At 41.1% G+C, this 20,006-nt stretch overlaps 1 protein-coding gene across 4 annotated transcripts in view; it reads left to right on the forward strand.

Annotated features, from left to right (window-relative positions):
* Positions 1-20,006, forward strand: part of ZNF827 (zinc finger protein 827) — a 142,903-nt gene that overhangs the window by 96,656 nt on the left and 26,241 nt on the right. For all 4 annotated transcript variants that reach the window (XM_066573673.1, XM_066573674.1, XM_066573676.1 and 1 more), the window contains exons 6-8: positions 15,404-15,637; positions 18,488-18,539; positions 19,583-19,680. In XM_066573673.1, coding sequence (XP_066429770.1) covers positions 15,404-15,637; positions 18,488-18,539; positions 19,583-19,680 — 384 coding nt within the window. The remainder of the gene's footprint in view (positions 1-15,403; positions 15,638-18,487; positions 18,540-19,582; positions 19,681-20,006) is intronic.

The raw sequence follows: 20,006 nt of genomic DNA on the forward strand, positions 1-20,006 counted from the left end.
GCCATAACGCCGCTCGTGCCGAGACCCAAGAGAAGGGAGAAGACCCTTCTGCGCAAGCGCGTCTAATCGGGAGATTAGACGCTGAAATTAGACGGCACCATGGAGACGGGGACGCCAGCAACAGAACAGGTAAGTGAATAACTTCTGTATGGCTCATATTTAATGCACGATGTACATTACAAAGTGCATTAATATGGCCATACAGAAGTGCTTACCCCCACTTGCTTTCTCGGGACAACCCCTTTAAGGCTAGAGATGAGCTGACAGCCGCTACTCACCGCTCCCCTGCACCGGCACCCGAACCTGCAGTCTCGAGATACTTGCTAAAGGCAATGCTCGCTCGAGCAATTGCCTTTAGCGAGTATACTCGCTCATCTATAGTTAAGGCCCAATATCTTAAATCTCAGATCCCTTGTCTATTAAATCCAAATAACACAGGGAAATTAATGAACCCAATAGACATAGTGAATAGTTTTAGAGACTACTACTCGGCTTTATATAAGAGATGACCCTTTCCAATGCAGCCTATCATGTTCAAACATTTTTACTAAATATTAATTTACCTAACCTTTCCGTAGCACATAGAGTCTCTTGCCCCTCGAGTCACAGTAGCAGAAATGCTTGAACATATTAATTCTTTACCAATGGGAAATCACCAGGCCCAGATAGACTTACACATGCTTATTGGAATCACTCGGAAGGTTTACATCTCCAGACATGTGTACAGCTTTTCAGGTAGCGGTCACAGAGAGCTCCTTTCCAAAGGAAAATCAACATGCTCTATTAGTCACCCTTCCTAATCCTGGGGAAAACCCAGATGTTACCCACAATTTCCAACCTGTCTCATTATTAAACATGGATCTTAAATAATACCTATTTTGCCAACATCAATTGGGAAAGACCAAGTGGGATTTGTGAAAGGTCGCCAAGACTGAATAATTCAAGGAGAGTAGTAAATATCACACATTTTATAGAATCGAGGAAAATCCATGCAGTCTCGTTATCCTTAGACACCAAAAAGGCATTTGACCGTATTAATTGGTTGTATTTGCGGCCTTGAGAAAAATGCACTTTGTGGGGGAGGGGCGTCTTTCTTTCGAGCTATATCTGCATTGTATTCTAATTCTTCAGCCCGAATCTTTACAAATGTGGCCCTATCAACAGACTTTAATGTAACGAATGGCAGAAGACAGAGCTGCCCATTGTCCCCATTGATATTCATATTTTCAGAGAACCATTAGACCAAGCCCTTAGAGAAAAGTCTTAATTCTAAAGGGTCCACATTGGAGACCATATTCATTTGATATCATTATATGCTGACAATATTATATTAACTTTTAACAGACCCTATATGCTCTCTAGATACTGTACTGAAGGTTATCAAAGATTTCGGCAAGATCTCTTACTATAAAATAAATACACAAAAATCCCAGCTTCTGCCGATAAATATTTCTGAAGATGCCCTACATTATCTCCGAATACGAATACTATAATACTAAATGTATAGGCTTTTTTTGCTGTACAACTTTTTTTTCAAAGATATTTATTTTTTAAATTATTTTCTGCTGCCATCTTCTGACAGCTATAACTTTTTAAAATTGTTTATCGTCGACATAGTTGTGCGAAGTCTCATTTTGTGCAGGACATCCTGTAGTTATGATGGTATCATTTTGGAGTACATACGACTTTTTGATCGCTGTTTTTTGCATTTTTTTCTTGGGATGGGGTGACCAAAAAAGTGCAATTCTGGCATTTTTTTTTCTCTGACAATTTCATAATGCAGAGTATATAATGTGTTCCCTTGATAGATCAGACTTTTACGGATGCAGCAATGCCAAATATGTATTTTTGTTTTATTATTTAGATTCTTTTATTATAAATATGGGAAAGGGTTTTTAAAAAAAAATGTATTACCTTTTTTTAAAATAATTTGTAAAAGGAGGGTTTTTTAAACTTAATTTTTCCTTTTTTTTTCTAGGTCCCTAGAGGGAACAAGAACTTGCGATGCTTTGATCACTCCTGCAGTATGATGTAATGACATAACATTACATCATACTGCAATTGGACAGGCATGGCTTGATAGGCATTCTGCTAAGACAGCTCTGGGGCCTTTCAGAAGGCCACTGGCTGCCATGATACCCGCACGGCTCCCTGCGATCTCATCGCAGGGGGCCGTACGGGACCCCCAAATATCGCCTGGGGGATTTAAATGTTGGCAGCATTTAAAGGGTTAACAGCTCCAATGAGCTGCGCGGCTTATCTGAGCTGTTGCCACCGGGAGTCAATGGAGGCGTACGACCCACAGCCCATACGCAGATAACATTGCAAATGGGCTGCAGGTATCTGCGTCATCGGAAAACAAAGGAAAAAAAAATCTTGTACTGTGCATGACCGCCTGCAAGCCTCCGCAGTCATCTGTAATACAGGTTGGTGCCGTATAAAGGGTCACCGGCCGGGGTCACAGATGGAATCTGCTGCGAACCTCCCGCATGCGGAATCCGACTCGTTCATGTGAGCCTGGCCTCAGTGTCTATATTTTCCAGACAAATCAAAGGGCTAAAACCCATTTACACCTTATTGCACAACCAAGTAAACTTTCAAAAGATATACCCACTAAAGGAATTGGAAAGGGAACTAGCACACGTGTTCAGTGATAAAGAATAGAAGCAAGCCTTTCATCTGACAGATAAATGTAGCACTTAAATGTAGTTCACATGGGGAGTTTCAAACTTCTAAAGGAATTGTAGTAGTAGGGGAACATTGTTGCATATCATATGCAACTTCCCACTCCTCCAGCAATAATGGGACACTGTATTTCAAATGCTATTCTCTTTGGTGGGCTGTACAGTATTGAAAGCCCCTTTTCTAGCCTTTTTAAATATTGGCTCACATGCAATTCCACTGACACATGCATCACAAGTATTTAGAGAACAGACCACCCACTGTTCTCTAAATACAGGCAAATGCAGATACTTAGCTTCTAATGGGCTGATTTTTGCATTAGCTACTAATGGGTTAATGGTCACTCAAGAGTGTCAGTTTCTGACAACTTTGAGCAATCATCTGTGTGTGTAAATGGACCTTTAGACTGGTGACATTTAGTGGAGAGTTTACTTTATCACTCAGTATCTCATCTGACATTTCCTTTCTCCTCATCACCCTCTACAATTTTTCCTGTGTTATTTATTAAACTTTCAGTATTAATTTTTTTGCTATTTATATAATTGAAGGTCCGTTTAGGGTTAGTTTTACACTCTTTGGCAGTGAGTCTCTCTTTCTTTACCTTTGCTGTTTTTATTTGCTTCTTATATAATTTATCATTCTTTATCCTTATAGGTTTTAGTTCTTCACTACCTTCTTGTTTTAGTAGTTTAACCCCTTGAGTGGCACGCCCGGAAAATTTCCGGGGACGAGCTCCACTGCTCATAGCAACATAGCCCGGAAGATTTCCGGGCTATGTATCACTATGGGAGCTGCAGAGCACAATGCCACAAGCTGTGGCAGTGTGCTCTGCCTGCACAGACCCACAGAGAACAAAGCAAGGGCTTTGAAAAACCACCAGAAGATATTGCCGACATGTCGGCAATGTCCTGCTTTGTTTACAAGTTGCCATAGAGACCATCGGCTTGTCAGAAGCAAGCCGATGGTCTCTGTGGCAGGGAGAGCTGGTTGTTAGCTGTCAGAGGACAGCTAGGTACCTGCTCTTACAGCAGAGATCAGAGAAAACCTCCGATCTCTGCTGTGTTAACCCTTTACATGCTGCAGTCTATGTGACTGCAGCATGTAAAGGGCTGTCACCATCGGACCCCCGGAATGTGATCAGGGGTCCTGATGGGTCCCTGTGGAAGTGCCCTAAAGGGACAAAAAAAAAATAATAAAAAAAAAAATTAAAAAAAAAAAGGAAAAAAATTATTTAAAAAATTTAAAAAACACTTGTCTCCCTTTACTTTGTAAAAAATCAAAAATACAATCACACATGTGGTATCCGTGTGCGTCGTAATGACCCAGAGAAGGAAGTTAATACATTACTTAACCCCTTAATGACATGGCCCCTTTTTTTATTTTTTCCCCATTTCTTTTTTTCCTCCCCCCTGTTTAAAAAATCACAACTTGTCCCGCAAAAAACAAGCCCTCATATGGCCATGTCAATGGAAAAATGAAAAAGTTATGGCTCTTGAGACGCAACTGCAAAACTAGTTGAAATTCAATGATTAGACCATTTTAAAAAACCTGCCCTGGTGGGCACGACAGGGTGGTAGGAAACCTGCCACTCAAGGGGTTAAATGCTTTTGTTCTGTTTATTGTCCACTTTACATCTTTTTTGAGCCACATTGGTTTTCTCCTATTCTGACCATTTTATTCCTGTAAGATATGAACTGCTCACAATAAGTATTAAAGATGTTTTTGAATGCTTCCCATTTATTGTCTGTACTCTTATTTTTGAGGACATCATCCCTGTCAATAATATTAAGGGCATCTCTAAGCCAGTCAAACTTTGCCTGCCTATAGTTTAGTATTTTATTAACTCCCCTTTAAAACTCCCTATTGAAAGACAAGTGGAAATTTATTATAATATGGTCACTATTTCCCAATTGCCCCCCAATTTGCACCCCTCTTATTTTGTCAGAATCTGTTGGTTAATAGCAAGTCCAAAATAGCCGTCCTTGTAGTTGCGCCTTGTAGAAGTTGGTTAAGGTAATTATTGACAGAATCGTGTTACCTTTATGTGATCTGTAGGTTTCAGCTTTGCAGCTTATATCTGGATAATTAACCCCTTAATGACATGGCGTATTTTGGGCTTAAGGACGCAACAATTTTTGGCGGATTTTCTTCTCCGTTTATCAAAAGCCATAACTTTTTTATTTTTCCATCGACGCGGCTGTGTAAACTGCGTCGTGAACTGTAGTTTTTATTGGCGTCATTTTTGGGTACATAGACTATATTGTAAACCTTTTTTCTTTTCTTTTTATGATAGCAGGGAGAGAAAACGCATCAATTCTGACATAGATTTTTTTATTTTTTTTTACAGCGTTAATCATGCAGCATAAATGAGACATTCCATTTTTTCTGTGGACCAGTACGATTACAACGATACCAAAATTCTTACATTTTTTTAGGTTTTTCCACTTTTCTGCAATAAAAACCCATTTTTTGGAAATCTTTTTTTTTTTTTTTTTTTTTCCTAAAACACTGCATTCAAAGTCCTGTAACTTTTTTATTTTTTGATTTACGGAGCTTTGTGAGGGCTTATTTTTTGCGAGACGAGCTGTAGTTTTTACTGGTACCATTACGGTGTACATAAGGCTTTTTTGATCACTTTTATTGCGTTTTTAGTGAGGCAAAATGCTAAAAATTAGCATTTTGCCTGAGTTTTTTAGCGTTTTTTTTTTTGCGTTTTTTTCCATGCATGTGCATCTTATTGTACGTGTCATTAGGGACGCGACAATGCCAAATATGTGGGGTTTTATTTATTTTTTTCCTTTTTTTATGCAAATCTGAGAAAAAGCATAAAAAATGTTTTTTTTCCTTTTTTTAAAAAAAAAAAATTGTATTTATTTTTTTAATAAAAAATTTTTTTACAACATTTTTGTCCCCCTGGGGGACTTTGACCACAGCCCTGATGATCGCTGTCATAAGGCATGGCAGAGCTGCTGCTCTGCCATGCCTTATCGCTTATACAGCGATCTCAGGCACTGGTAACACAGGACGCCAGTGTATGGCGTCCTGTTACCATGGCGACAGGCGGGGCTCTCGCGATAACATCGCGAGAGCCGGCCGGAGACACAGAGGGAGTGCGCTCCCTCTGTGAGCTTTTTCCCTGCCGCAATCTACTTAGATCGCGGCAGGGAAGGGGTTAACAGCGGGGAGGCGTATCTCCGATGCCCCCCCCACTGTTGCAGCGGGCGGGACGCCGGCTGTGACTGACAGCCGGCTCCCACTGCGGGATCATATGTGATCCCGCGCTATCCCCAGGACGTCAGTTTACGCCCTGTTGTGGGAAGTACCCCGCCGCCAGGACGTAAACTTACGCCCTGCAGCGGGAATGGGTTAAAGTCCCCCATAAGGATTACCTCATTGTGATTTGCTGCTTTATCCATTTCCCTCAATAATAGATTTTCAATGGCTTCTGTTATATTTGGTGGCCTATAGAAAACCCCTATAAGGATTTTATTATTGTTTTCCCCTTCATGTCTCTCTACCCATACAGACTCTACATGTTCATCTCCCTCACATATATCTTCCCATAGTGTGGGCTTTAAACAGGATCTTACATAAAGACTAACCTCTCCCCATTTCCAGTTTTTACAATCCCTTTTAAACAAACTGTAACCTTGTAAGTTTACACCCAGTCACAGCTTTCGTCCAACCAGGTCTCTGTTTATTCCCATTATGCAATAGTTTTCTACAGACATTATTACTTCCAGTTTGTAAACCTTATTAGTGAAATGTCTGGCATTAGTCACCATGCAGTTTGGAGGTTTTTAGTCATTTTTTTATATTATGTATATTCCTACTAACTCCTCTGGCAGATCTAACTGTACTAACCCCTCTCACCGCTCCACCCCATTCTCATTGCTTAGTCCCAGATCACTGTCTACATTATCTCCTCTATTTTTTTGATTGCCCTTTCCCTCCAGACCTTAGTATAGACACTCTGCCAAGCTTCTAGCCATCTTCTCCCCCAGCACAGCAGTACCCTCCCAATTGAGGTACCGCCCATCCCTACTGTAGAACCTGTAGCCAACAGCAAAGTTGCCCAGTTCTCTAGGAACCCAAACCCTTCTTTCCTACACCAACTCTTGAGCCACCTGTTTACCTCCCTAATCTCCCTCTGCCTTTCTGGTATGGCATGTGGTAGTGGTAGTATTTCAGAAAATACTATTTTGGAGGTCCTTGCCCTAACCTTACATCCTAGTTCCCTGAAATCGTTCTTAGGGACCCTCCACTTACCTGTAACTTTGTCATGGGTGTCAATGTGTACTATGACTGCTGGGTCCTCACCAGCCCCTCCCAGTAATCTATCGACCTGTGTTTTGAACTCGAGTGCCAGGAAGATAGAACACTTCTACGATCTTGGTCAATGAGAATCATGCAGTCTATAAACGGGCTGCCCAAGCACAGACAAGCTAGTGATGTTGCCACCAGCTCGTTCCATCGGACAAACGAGAATCGTAAGATACTTGGCCCATGTAAAAAGGCTATTAGAATACAGCTTGCACACTCACTTATGATTGCTTTATATAGCTCTTATCTGTAATGCTCTGCTCCTCCTTTGCTTGAAAAGGACATAGGAAGTTCCACAGATGTAATTTATCACACCCTGATTGGGTAACCCCATCCCTTAAGCACCTGTGCAAAACAATTCAGGAATGTTTTGAGGGGCTTTGATAAGACCTGTCATGATCTCCTTGCTTGCATTTGACATGTCAGAAGATTAGAGCAAGTAGATTTACTTTTTAAGTCCATGCCTCTCTCTTTTATCATAGTTTTCTCTAGTTCCAATGAATCCCTGTTTTTTTTATGCTTTTAAAGTATTAGTATTTTTTACTATTAATGTATTTATCTGCAGCCAAGCTGATATTTGCAATGTATCTTGCACCTTTATAACTTACCTTTTAGCCTATTGCTTGGCATCATGTGAAATGTAGGTCATTCTCTCCCTGTTAAAGAGCCACCGCAGGAGTGTGTGTTTGTTTAGACGCAAGCCTTTGTTGCACTGTATCATTTCTTGTTGTCTATGCCAAAGTACTGATTACACTGTCAGTTGTAACAAGAAAAGAAAATTACAATGTATGCTGGTTATGAGGAGAGTGAATCCGCATGCTGGGGCTCTGTTGTCATCAGAACCTTTTTTTTTATTTTTTAGATGAGAACTATTGTGTTTCATGGCTTTCATTTTATTTAATGACTAGAGAAATATAGTGTTATTTGAATGCCATCTACAGCAAATTAATGTTTATCCATATTTATACATAGAGAAGTGCATTTTACCTATACAATTAGGCATCAATTACACTGGTGAATAGGAGGTGACCAGAAGAAAACCTTTTATGAAGAATGCTTTTCAATTATGTGCTTATAGATTAAAAGACCAAATCGCTTGCTAAATTCATGGGCTCATAAGAGCTGATACAATGAGTCCGTGGATGTGTCCTACTTACTTTCCCTGCTGTCACCTGTCAAAGTGGCCGTTGCATTAATCACAAGAACTTTTTGGCGCTTGCCATGTCCTCTCATTCTGTGTATGCGCCAAGTAGTTATATTGCAGCTGCCACTTTGACAGCACTCAATAGGGAAACGTTGGGGCAGGTACCGTATATACTCGAGTATTAGCGGACCCGAGTATAAGCCGAGTCAACAAGTTTTACCACAAAAAGACTGGTAAAACTTATTGACTCGAGTAGAAGCCTAGCTATACTTGAGTATATACTGGGTAAAAAAAAAACTCCATACTCACCTCCCAGCCGGCGTCTGTGTCTGTGCGGCAAGCTTCTTGAATTCTCCCTGCTGTCATCTCCTTGCTCTACTTTCAAATCCCCCGCCATCAGCGCTGTATAATTAAGTGCTGTGATTGGATCAAGCTTCAGCCAATCACAGCCGGGCCTCGATCATTCACAGCCAATCAGTAAATGTCATTCCTTGATTGGCTGTGAATGATTGAGTGCTGGCTGTGATTGGCTGGTGCTCGAACCAATCACAGCGTTGATGGCAGTGGATGACAGAGCTGAGAAGACGCTGGGGAATGACAGCGGGGAGAATTCAAGCAGCTTGCCGCATCGCCGCCGGAACACAGGAATTCAAGCAGCTTGCCGCACCACCGCCCGGAACACAGACGCCAGCTGGGAGGTAAGTATAAAGTTTTTTTTAAACCCTTCTCTGACTCGAGTATAAGCCGAGGGGCTTTTTCAGCACAAAAAAATGTGCTGAAAAACTAGGCTTATACTCGAGTATATATGGTAAGTATGAGATTCACATCCTGGGACTCGGTGAGTCAGCACCTATGAGCCCATACGTTTACTTTATGATGCTCATAGGAGCTGACAGACTCCTTTTAAGCGAATCACATGTGATAACATCTCTGGGTGGAGACCTTTTAAAATTAAAAAGTGCATGTTACATCCAATTGAAAGGACAATTATAACACTTTTGATGGTATAAAAGCTCTGGATCAGAAATAGGGTCTAGTAGGCACCCTACACTGTATTGTGTGCGGTGAAATTCCTAGTTTACTGTGAGTTTTACCATTATTTTTCGCAAAGTTTCTAATCTTAAGCATCATTACGAGATATTCTGCAATGTTTGGAGCCATGCCTGCTAGAGAGGAAATGTGCTATTATCATGTATTGCATTATGGAACATCTTCTATCGCAAGTCAGGCAGAATGGCAGCCGCTCTTGTATATATGTTTGGAAACAACCCCTTCCAGTTATTTTAGTGTTAGTGTTTGGATGCTAGTATTAAAATTCCAACTTGTTGCCACGAAACCTTAGGAAATGTATTTAGTAGGTTAAACAAACTTAGAAGTGGAGAAAATGTAATGAGCACAATGTCATCTGCTAAAAGGTTATATCTATGGGCAGATCTCCCAACTTGGAAACCTTTAATTATTTCATCCTTACTGATCAGATGGGGCTTCATTTGCAAGCAGACCATTGAAATGCAGCAGACTACGCAAACAGTCCCACTACAGAGACCCGAAAGCTTTGTGTGGCTCCAGTTCTGCTCTGCTGTTTGATACAGCCCTCCAAATCTCCTGCAAATACAGAGAACCTGTCGACTCGAATGTGATGTCCAAACTGCGGGCATCATGTTATAGAGCAGGGGGAGCTGAGCAGACTGATATAGTTTTATGGGGAAAGATTCAGTATGGCCGCCTGCAGACGGCCGGGTCGGAACCCGCTGTGCTGCTGCGGCTCACACGCTCCCGGTGTCGTCTTCCCTGCACTGCGTGCCGGCTGCCGGCCAGCCGGCGCATGCACAGAGAAGAGCCGGCCCGTCACCACTGATATTTCTGAACATGCTGCGATTTGTTTTTCTCGTGTGATTTCACGCGGACAAATCACGGCCATCTGCCTAGGATTGCGTTTACTAATGCAATCCTATGGCAGCGGCCACGGGCAGAAATTCTGCAGGAAATCCCGCCGCGGAATTTCCGCCTGTGTGCAGGGGGCCTATAACTTGTATTTTATTCATTTATATCTCTGCACATTCTGAACAGTTTAATGGGTGGATCAGTGATTGACAGCTATCTGTGTACAAGGGCTCATTCACATGGGCGTGAGCGTATTTTGGTCCGTGAATACGCAGTGTTTCCTGCATATTTCAGCTTTTCTGCAGTTTTTTTTTTGTTTTTTTAGCATAAATATGCAGCATATTTACACAAACAGAAATTTGCAGAAACAGTCACTGTTTTTATACATATTTGCGCTAGCCCATTCACTTCTATGGCCTATTTACTTGCATAATATGCACCAAAATAGGTAATAAAATCATGTCCGAAAATCACATGAAAAATACGCAGATGTGAATGAACCCATTAAAAATCAATGGTTTCTATTCACTACGTATTACATTCGCAAAAAATATGCATGTAACACGCGGCGTATTTACACTCGTGTGAATGAGCCCTAATTGTCTACATACTGGGAAGGCTAATAGAATTGATCACTGATGGCTCCGCCCATTGGACTGTTCAGCTCAGAATGAGCAGAGGTGTAAATGAATAAAATACAAGTTCTACTGAATCTTTCTCCATGAAGCTATATACAACCTGCTCAGCCCCTCCTGCTGGGACATAATGCCTGCAGAGTGGACAGCTTGTTCAAGCTGACGGATTCCAGGTTTTCCAAGGTGCTTTTATTTTATTTTTTTCAAAATACAGGTGGCAATGCCCCAAAAATGTCCTCCCTTATCCCAGATCCCCGCACCTTTATCTCCACACCTCTGTTCTCCCCTCCAGCACACTGTTTACAGGCTGTAGATGGGCTGTTCATGAAATGTCATAGTCTGCTACAGCCAATCACAGACCCTTTTGAGGTGGGGATTGCAAGATGAATGGAAGATCTCATTTATTAGAAAAGGTTATCATAAGTAAATGTTTACACATCAGAACAAGAGAACGCCAACGACTTTATAATCTTTCTTTACATATGTAAATACACACCATAGACAGAGCAAGGTCACTGCTTTTCGCAACAAACAATATTGTGGCAAACACCTCGCGAACAATAAACGCTCTGTGCAAAATATTTCAAACAACTGTCACTCGTGTATTAACAACTTTTCTGAGCGTCTTTCTGAACTATAGTGTAGTTGCTGAGTTTAAAGGGGTCTTTGCCATCTGAACTGTAGAATGCTGATCCAGGGACCTGTAGGGGGTCAGGACAATAATTTTTGCATCTTGGTACATTGCTCTGTGCTATAAATGGTTTTAGGTTTGTAAGTCTAAAAAGTTGAACTTTGTGGAATTGTCTTATTTTTCAACCTACCAACCATATAAATGAGAACTGCATACAAAGATTTAGTTATGTAATCAAACAGTACCTGCCCTATAATCTTTACCCGAGAGAAACTCTCATGACCTCTAGATTTCTAACACATGTATGTAAGGCTCTGTTCACATCATGTTAAGAGTAGAGATGAGCGAGCATATTTGCTAAGGACAAATACTCGAGCGAGTATTGTCCTTTTCAAGAACCTGCCCGCTCGTGAAAAAAGATTCGGGTGCCAGCGGGGGTGGGGGGATGGGGGGGATCTCTTTCCCTCCCACCCCCTGCTTCCTTCTGCTCACTCCCGCAACACAACTCTCACCCCCGCCGGCACTCAAATCTTTTCTCACGAGCGGGCAGGTACTCAAAAAGGACAATACTCGCTCAAGTATTTGTCCTTAGCGAGTATGCTCGCTCATCTCTAGTTAAGAGCCTGTGTTTGGCATATACATTGGGAAAAGCTCCCAAACATATTTATAGGGCTCTGTTTAGTCAACGGATGGCATCCATCTGGTATAATTTTTTTTCCTCCAACATAAAATAACATAGTAGACTACAGTATTGTTGTAGTAATAATATAAATGTGTTTTTTATATCAGTCTAGGCAAATATATATATAATTTATTTCATATATCCACCTTCATAGAAAATAGCTAGCAGTGAAATTGTTAACTGGTTCAATACTGTACACTGCTTGTGTTGCATTCTTGTGCGGTATCTCCAACACACTCCTACACACAGTTCTGTAGACAGTGTTAAGTCCTGAGATGTGTTTCTTATGAGAAACACCTGCGATGCCCACCGCTCATAAGAGGGGCAGCTGCTCCTTATCTCCTCCCTTGGATTCCTTGGTCCAGATTGGAAAATTATTAAAGTCTATGCTACTTTGGTATATAGGAATTACATGTTCACATAGCAACATACACCTGGGGCGTAAACATATGTTAATCATTAGCATCATTACATACGAGGCCAATCATGGGTTGGTATGATGTTGGGAGGGGCATGCATGTAATTGGAGCGACATATTCAGTATATTTTGTATTGTACTTCCTTTGAATAAACCAGAAGGGTATGGGGGCTTACAGATAGCATCCGTGAGTTCAAATACATATATTCATGCATGAAGCTTCTCATTATAACCAATCTGGAGCAAACCAGTGAAATCTTCTGGAATATGATTTATTCCCATAACAGTATTCTATACAAATGTATACAGCAAGACAACATGTACCATATTTTTATTTAATATTTTGCAATGGAGGAGCCTGTTAGCAATATATCCCACTGTGTGCAAGTAGACTGGGATACATGGCGGCCTTCTACAGCAGTGATACATCGGGAGATCCTCCTGACGTTCATCTCCAACTTAGACTCTTAAAGGGGTTGTCTCGCGAAAGCAAGTGGGGTTAAGCACTTCTGTATGGCCATATTAATGCACTTTGTAATATACATTGTGCATTAAATATGAGCCATACAGAAGTTATTCACTTACCTTCCCTGCGCTGGTGTCCCCGTCTCCATGGCTCCGTCTAACTTCAGCGTCTAATCGCCCGATTAGACGCGCTTGCGCAGAAGGGTCTTCTGCCTACGGCTCGGTTCGGCAGCAGCGGCGTTCTGGCTCCGCCCCGGCTCCGCCCCCTTCCACGCGTCATCGCGTAGCTCCGCCCCGTCACGTGTGCCGATTCCAGCCAATCAGGAGGCTGGAATCAGCACACATGATGGGGCGGAGCTACGCGTTGACGCGTAGAAGGGGCGGAGCCCGAACGCCGCTGCTGCCGGGCAGACCCGAAGGCAGAAGACCCTTCTGCGCAAGCGCGTCTAATCGGGCGATTAGACGCTGAAGTTAGACGGAGCCATGGAGACGGGGACGCCAGCGCAGGGAATGTAAGTGAATAACTTCTGTATGGCTCATATTTAATGCACGATGTATATTACAAAGTGCATGTATATGGCCATACAGAAGTGCTGAACCCCACTTGCTTTCGTGAGACAACCCCTTTAACGTGATGGGAACAGATCCTTACAATGCTAAAACACATAAAGATGTGTCTTATTTACATCTGATATCATGTGAACCGCATTCACCGCAATACATAAGCTTTCATTGTTGTCGGAGCCACATTTTAAGTGACATGGTCTAGACCAGATTTATGATTTAGAGATCTCCGCATATTGCTAAGGTGAAGAGAAATGGAACTGCATCTTAAATGGAACAGAGGTCAGCTTTCAAGTTATTTCCTGCACAGCTGACAAAAGAGCGAGCCTGGCTACGCTAGGTACATTAGGGCTGACCTCAACAACCCTGCTTAACGTGTGTGCACCAGGCTTGGAAGAGGAAAAAAATATGTACTTTAAAAGCCCTTTAGATCTTGGCTTCCATAAGCGGCGTCTTCTAGGGAATTTGAGCAGTTTAGCTTTCAACAAAGCTCTTTTGCTTTGTCACTACGTGAGAGATTATCACTGATTATCTAGACAAAAAGGAAATTAGTTCTGGAGTTATCCAATTTTCAGTAACTAAGGCCGGACTCACACGGCCGTAAGTAGCTGCGAGCACGGAGCAAGTGCGCAATGACATGCGCACTTGCTGCGTGATGCCAATCACCATGCAGTATCTTGGCGTTTTTTTGTGACTGCCCTTTTTAAGAAAAAATTAGCAAATGTTTTGTTTTTTTTAAAAATGCGATGCAGTTTAAAAAATGTCTGCAAAGGTGTCCATAGCCTTTAATGTGTCTGTATTTATATCAAAGTTGACTTTGCCAATCACCTTTTTAAAGTAAGTTCATGAAAGCTGAATGAGATTTAATATCTTTGAAGCAACCTTTTAATGTGTGCTAATTATACCTTCCATTCATCCTCTTTAAATATAATCCACAGAAATACTTCTGCTATTGTTATGTTTGTTTAAAGGATGACTAACTTTTCAAACAACTTGGGCTTATTAGATAGCCAGTGTGATAACCAGCAAGAGTTTAGACACTTCGTTTACCGGAAAAATCCCTTGAAAATGCTGACCGCTAGGGGCTTTCTGTCCTTCCAATTTTCTGTCCACTGCCTGTTGTCAAGTGATGCCCCTCTCTAGTAACATAGATCACAGGACAGAGAGCAGGAAGTGCAGAAGGATGAGGACTCATGCTGACCATAGAAGTCTATATACCCAATTAGATCCTATACATATCCAGGCTCAATTGTAAGAGCATGCTCAAAAATCCACAGAAACAACAATACTGCAAGCATTTTACTCTAACGATATCAGTCTTTATTAATTGCAACAGAAAAACACATCCAAGGAATACTGAAATCACATCTACCCTGTATGGTACTATTATACACTCTTCTTCATGAGGCTGCTGTTTCTCTGTGTGCGCTACATAGAGCAGAGTCGGCTGTTTTCTCCTGGTGCAGTGTATAGAAGATGACATGGCAGCTAGTCTTCACCCACCAGCTCAGAGAGAATTGAGAATCAGGGATACAACGTGCAGAGGAATAACATTGTTATAAATGCAGGATGCAAGTCTGATAAAGACCAGATATAAGATTATACCTAATTTATGCACTCATGGTGGCTTATTCTGAAAAATCATGTGCAAAGTTAGGTAACCTTTAAACTATTGAAGAACCAAGTCTCTGGTAGAAGTCAATGAAATATATAATTGTAGGGTAGCAATTGAAAGATTGTTAAAACACATAAATGATTTCATGGATATTGCAGTTGGTCGTGTGATTAAGTGTGTGCTTTTTGGTCTAATCTTAACTTTCCAAGATTGTAATTCAGCCTTGAAAATGTTCATATTTCATTTTTCAGTTGCCTTTTCTATATTGTCCTTTTATACTATATGGCTGCTGAGATCAGACCTGATTGACTGTTTTTTTTCCCACTATGTAATTAAATTTCTTTCTGCATCCCTGTGTAGCTGAAAGTTGTAAGGATGCGCAGACTGTGAAGATTAAAGAAGAACCCATGGAGGTTGACATCCCTGACTCTTCCGTCTCCCCCAGACAAAACATTGGTTACAGCACTTTATTAAGGCAAGAAAAAAACGAACACTTGCAGAAGATACCAGACTGCAGAATTATTCCCGAGGGAAACCTGTTCAGCCAAGACATCTCTGTGAAGATGGCTTCAGAGCTTCTCTTCAAATTGTCAGGTAATCGACCAATTTATAGTGGCGATTTTAATGTCAAACTCCAGCAAATAAGAAATACAGATTCTGATGGCACTATGGCGAATCAGAAGTTAGCTCCTTAGTGCGCAGTGTCCTCTTAAACAATGGTTGACAGCATTGTCCCTCTGACAGTGAATGTTGAAGTAATGCAGCGATATTAGAAACAATAGTACGAATTCTGCATATTATGAAATCATGCGATATCTAGAAACGCTAACAATAGTTACATAGGCCTCCCTCAGACAGGTCTTTGCTTCCACAATTAATGCGCTGTGCTAATCGTGGTATAACGCTCCCATTGTTTTCAATTGAGCCTCCTAAGACAGCCGCGCGTTCATGGCGCTTTCCAGCAGAGTCTGTTCTATTTTTTGGCATTTAGTGCACCTCGTCAATGATGAGGTATGCTAAACCCAGCTGTCGGCCGCAGGGGGCTGCAGCCAAAAGGGAAACTAAGATCACGGCAAAGTGCAAAGGTCTATGTACAGGATGATTTATGTATGTTGTGTGTTTTAAAAGCTTTCCAGTGACTCCAATTCAGACACCAAAGTCTCTATAGGACTCAACGGAGAGGTGGCCACACATATCCACAACCCTCTACATTTAATAACTTTGTGGCTGTTAAGACCGATTGTGCAGTACTCGTTAGACTTTAACCACTTCACAACTGCATTCCGTAAATATAAGTCATGCTGTCGTGGGGAAGGTATGGGATGACGGCTTGGAAGCCAAGCCCACTCCATATCTAGTGGGTGTTTGACAGTTTACACGTGTCAGCAATGGCCACCATCATAGCTAGCTCTGATTGCAACCATTTAGCCATCTACAGATGTAGCAAAGTTTAATTTGACTGTGATAAACGTTTTATGACAAGTTATCTTATGTTAAGCCATTGTAAAGTTATTGTTAGCTTAGCATAATACAGCGAAAGTCATTGTAAAGCATTTGAAAGGACAAATAAACTGTGGCACAGAATGTCATCTTAATGTGTTAAGAGTCAAGCTAAACTTCGCTACATCAGTAGGTGCCACGGCCAGCAGCATCTTGCTCTATTGCTGCCTTTTCCCACCATGCAGGGCAGTGAGGGCTCACAGGCCTACCATGTACTTCAGCTTACTAAGTGGTGCTTGTGGCAGGGCTTAATAGGCTAATGTAAAAAGTTCCAATACAGCTGCAAAAAGCTGCAATACAGATGATCATGCAATCACTTGTACAATACAAGTCCCCTAATGTGACCTGAAAAAAAATTGTAAAGTTTAATATTTTGTTTTTAACATTAGAATAACAAAAAGAAAAACACAACCTCAACATTTAGAGATCCTCTGGAAACCCATTAGCACCCTATATCAAGAACATTTTTACTGGGATCTCTGCTGAGTTTAAGGAGATCCTAGTATTCTATTCAGATAGGTAGTAAATATTCCTATTCTGGACCCTTAAAGGTACACCCTATTCAGTACCCTCAGAAGAAATGTAGTGACCACCCTGACAAGAGCAACACCATTCAGATATCTTGCCTTTAGATGCCATACTTATATTCAGCTTGTCCTTTTGTGCTTCATCTTGACACATACCTGACTCCTTGTCTTCAGCACCTCTGTACTCTCTTGCACAGCTCCTTTATTACATAGTCCTGGATATCAGACTGGTGATTCGAGTCTGGCAGCTTCTATCACAACTGGTTTAGTTCCTTTGAGTTACAATGTATTCCCCACAATATCCTTATATAATCCTGGGACAAATAGGAAATAAGTAGGGCATCTAAGGTAAGGTTTGAACATGGGTTGCTCTTATCAGGGTGGTTACTACATTTCTTCTGAAGGTGTACCTTTATATTTTCCAAAATGGGAATATTGACTACCCACCTGAATGGGATACTAGGATTTCCTTTAACTCTGCAGAGACCCCAATAAGAATGTTCTTGATATAGGATGCTACTGCTCCTCCAGAGAGTCTATACATAGGAATTGTGTTTTTGTCCTTTTTATGGACTGTTTATGACATTTTAATAACTTAAAATGGCAAATAAAGCTGTGTTCAGATTTCCATTTTTCTGTTCTGTTATGAAACAAAAGAGCAAAAATAAAATGGCATGTAGGATTTATCAAAATGTCACAAACCGGCGGTGCCTCAAAGAGCACATCGACTGTAATGGGTTCTGTCCGGCTTTCATTATGGTTTCCACCATTGTATCTGAAAAACGAATGGCACAGCGTGCTGCGCTGTTTTTTCTGGCATTTTAGATGGAACACATGACATAAACCATCCAACAGTAATCTGAACAGAGCTTTATATTTTAAGATGCTTTTCCAGATGTTTGATCATGCATGAAAATATGATAACCATATGAAATTTATAGTAGCAATATCACTGTAGAGAGTACAGTATTGTGCATGGGTTGGCTTACATATCTTAAAGGGGTTGCTCCAGGATTTAAAAAAAAGGGTCTGCTGTTTTTCTAGAAACTGTCCATAGACTGGGTCTGGTATTACAACTCATCCCCATGCGAATGAATGAAGCTGAACTGCAATACCAGATACAGCCCAGGTGGCGCTTTTTATGGAGAAAAAAACGACCCTTTTTTTTACCTGAGCCAAACATTCATATGTTTAGGGATTCATGCTGCAGCCAGCCCTCTGTGGTTCTGGATTATCCCCCTGGGAAATAAAGGATCTTGTCCCTGATCATTCTAATCCCCAGCATCCTCATCAGAAAGTTGAGCTGCCCCCGCACAGATCAGTGAGCCATCCGACTGCGCCACTATTGGTGGGTCTGGAGAACTAAAGTCTAATATGTACGGGGCCTTATCTCTCTCTTTTATGTTTTGTATTGCAGAGAAAGTCAGCAAAGAAAACAATCACAAGCCAACCATTATTAGAACAAGCAGGTAATTGATTACTTCGATTTCCAAAATTAAGTACTCTACAACATAAACAGTACTTTACTGAACAGTCATTCGATGAAAGTCACACTTAGTAACTGACTTAATGGACTTTTAGGGTAGAATTTATTAAGATCGGGGTTTCATATGCCACTCTTAATATGAACCCCGCTTGAGTAGATGCGCATGGTGTATTAAAGGCCATTTACACGGAGCGATGATCGCTCAAAGATCGCTCAAACGACAGTTTGAGTGACAGCTTTGAGCGATCATTTTGCATAAACTATTAAGTAGCTAATCAGCTACTTAATAGCTATTTAGCAAATGAAGCAGTTAGCTGGATGCAGTTAATAGCCGGAGGGCTCTTATCTGCTTTCAGTTCCTTTGTTCTCCAACGGGAAACAATGCTATCAGCACTCCCTGGGAAGAAGTCCTGATAAGGCCGAACGACGATTTTTAGGTTGGACTGAATTTAACGATCAGCTAGCAGTGCACGATGGCCGCGCGTTTAGATGCAACGATGATTGCTCAAACGATCGCTTTTTAGTGATTTTTGAGCGATCATTGCTCTGTGTAAAAGGGCCTTAAGAGTAGCACACCTCTTAATACATTACCTGCATTTTCGGCTGTTCGTGCATCAAAACAAGAAGTGTATGCCAGCTGTGAACTAGAGTAGAATTCTGTTATAATTTATACCAATTTTTAGCATAATTTGTAGTTAAATCTCTTGAGCTGGGAAGGTTACAACCCCACTGCTAAGTTGTACCCACCTTTTTTAGAAGATAGCATGAGCAACACAAAAATGGAAAAGTCGCAATTTTCCCATTGAATGGGCTTTCATCAAAATTGCTGCCACTTTTAAGTTGATAAATTCCTTCCTTTTATGTGTGTAATTTAGCTCTATCCCTATCTCACTACACACTATGATACACAGCTTGCTCTTCTATAAAATACAGCATATATATTAGCTACCGTACATCTATTCAGCACCAGACATCTACAGGATTGCTCTGTCTTGTTTGTGTACTAATTGTGTCTTCTACTTTTAGCCCGTTTTTTTCCGAAGATAAATTTAGACAATCGCCTTTCACCTCAAAAGATCTCCCAAAAAACGATCCTTCTCCTCAAGGAAGGCCTTCTTTGCCAGGTATGGTTGCTGGATTTGAAATCGCGGTATTACTCTATTTAAATGCCTTGAATAAAGGGGTTGTTGCGCAATTTATTTTAGATCACACAAAACATAACAATTGTTCAAATGGAATTGTTTTTTTAAAAATGCTTTGGTTTCTAGATACATACTTATCACGGTGCCCCCTGGTGGTGTTACAATTTCTTTGCAGAATTTTCACTCAAGGTCTGTAGTGCTTATGGTCACGCTTAAGGGCTCTTCCACACTTGCGTTTTTCTTGCGCGTTTTTTTTTAACGCGATATTGCTGCATTTTTTTAATGTAAATATTAATAAGACTTTTTAA

The sequence above is a fragment of the Eleutherodactylus coqui genome, chromosome 7, assembly GCF_035609145.1.
Source record: "Eleutherodactylus coqui strain aEleCoq1 chromosome 7, aEleCoq1.hap1, whole genome shotgun sequence".
Classification (NCBI taxonomy): Eukaryota; Metazoa; Chordata; class Amphibia; order Anura; family Eleutherodactylidae; genus Eleutherodactylus; species Eleutherodactylus coqui.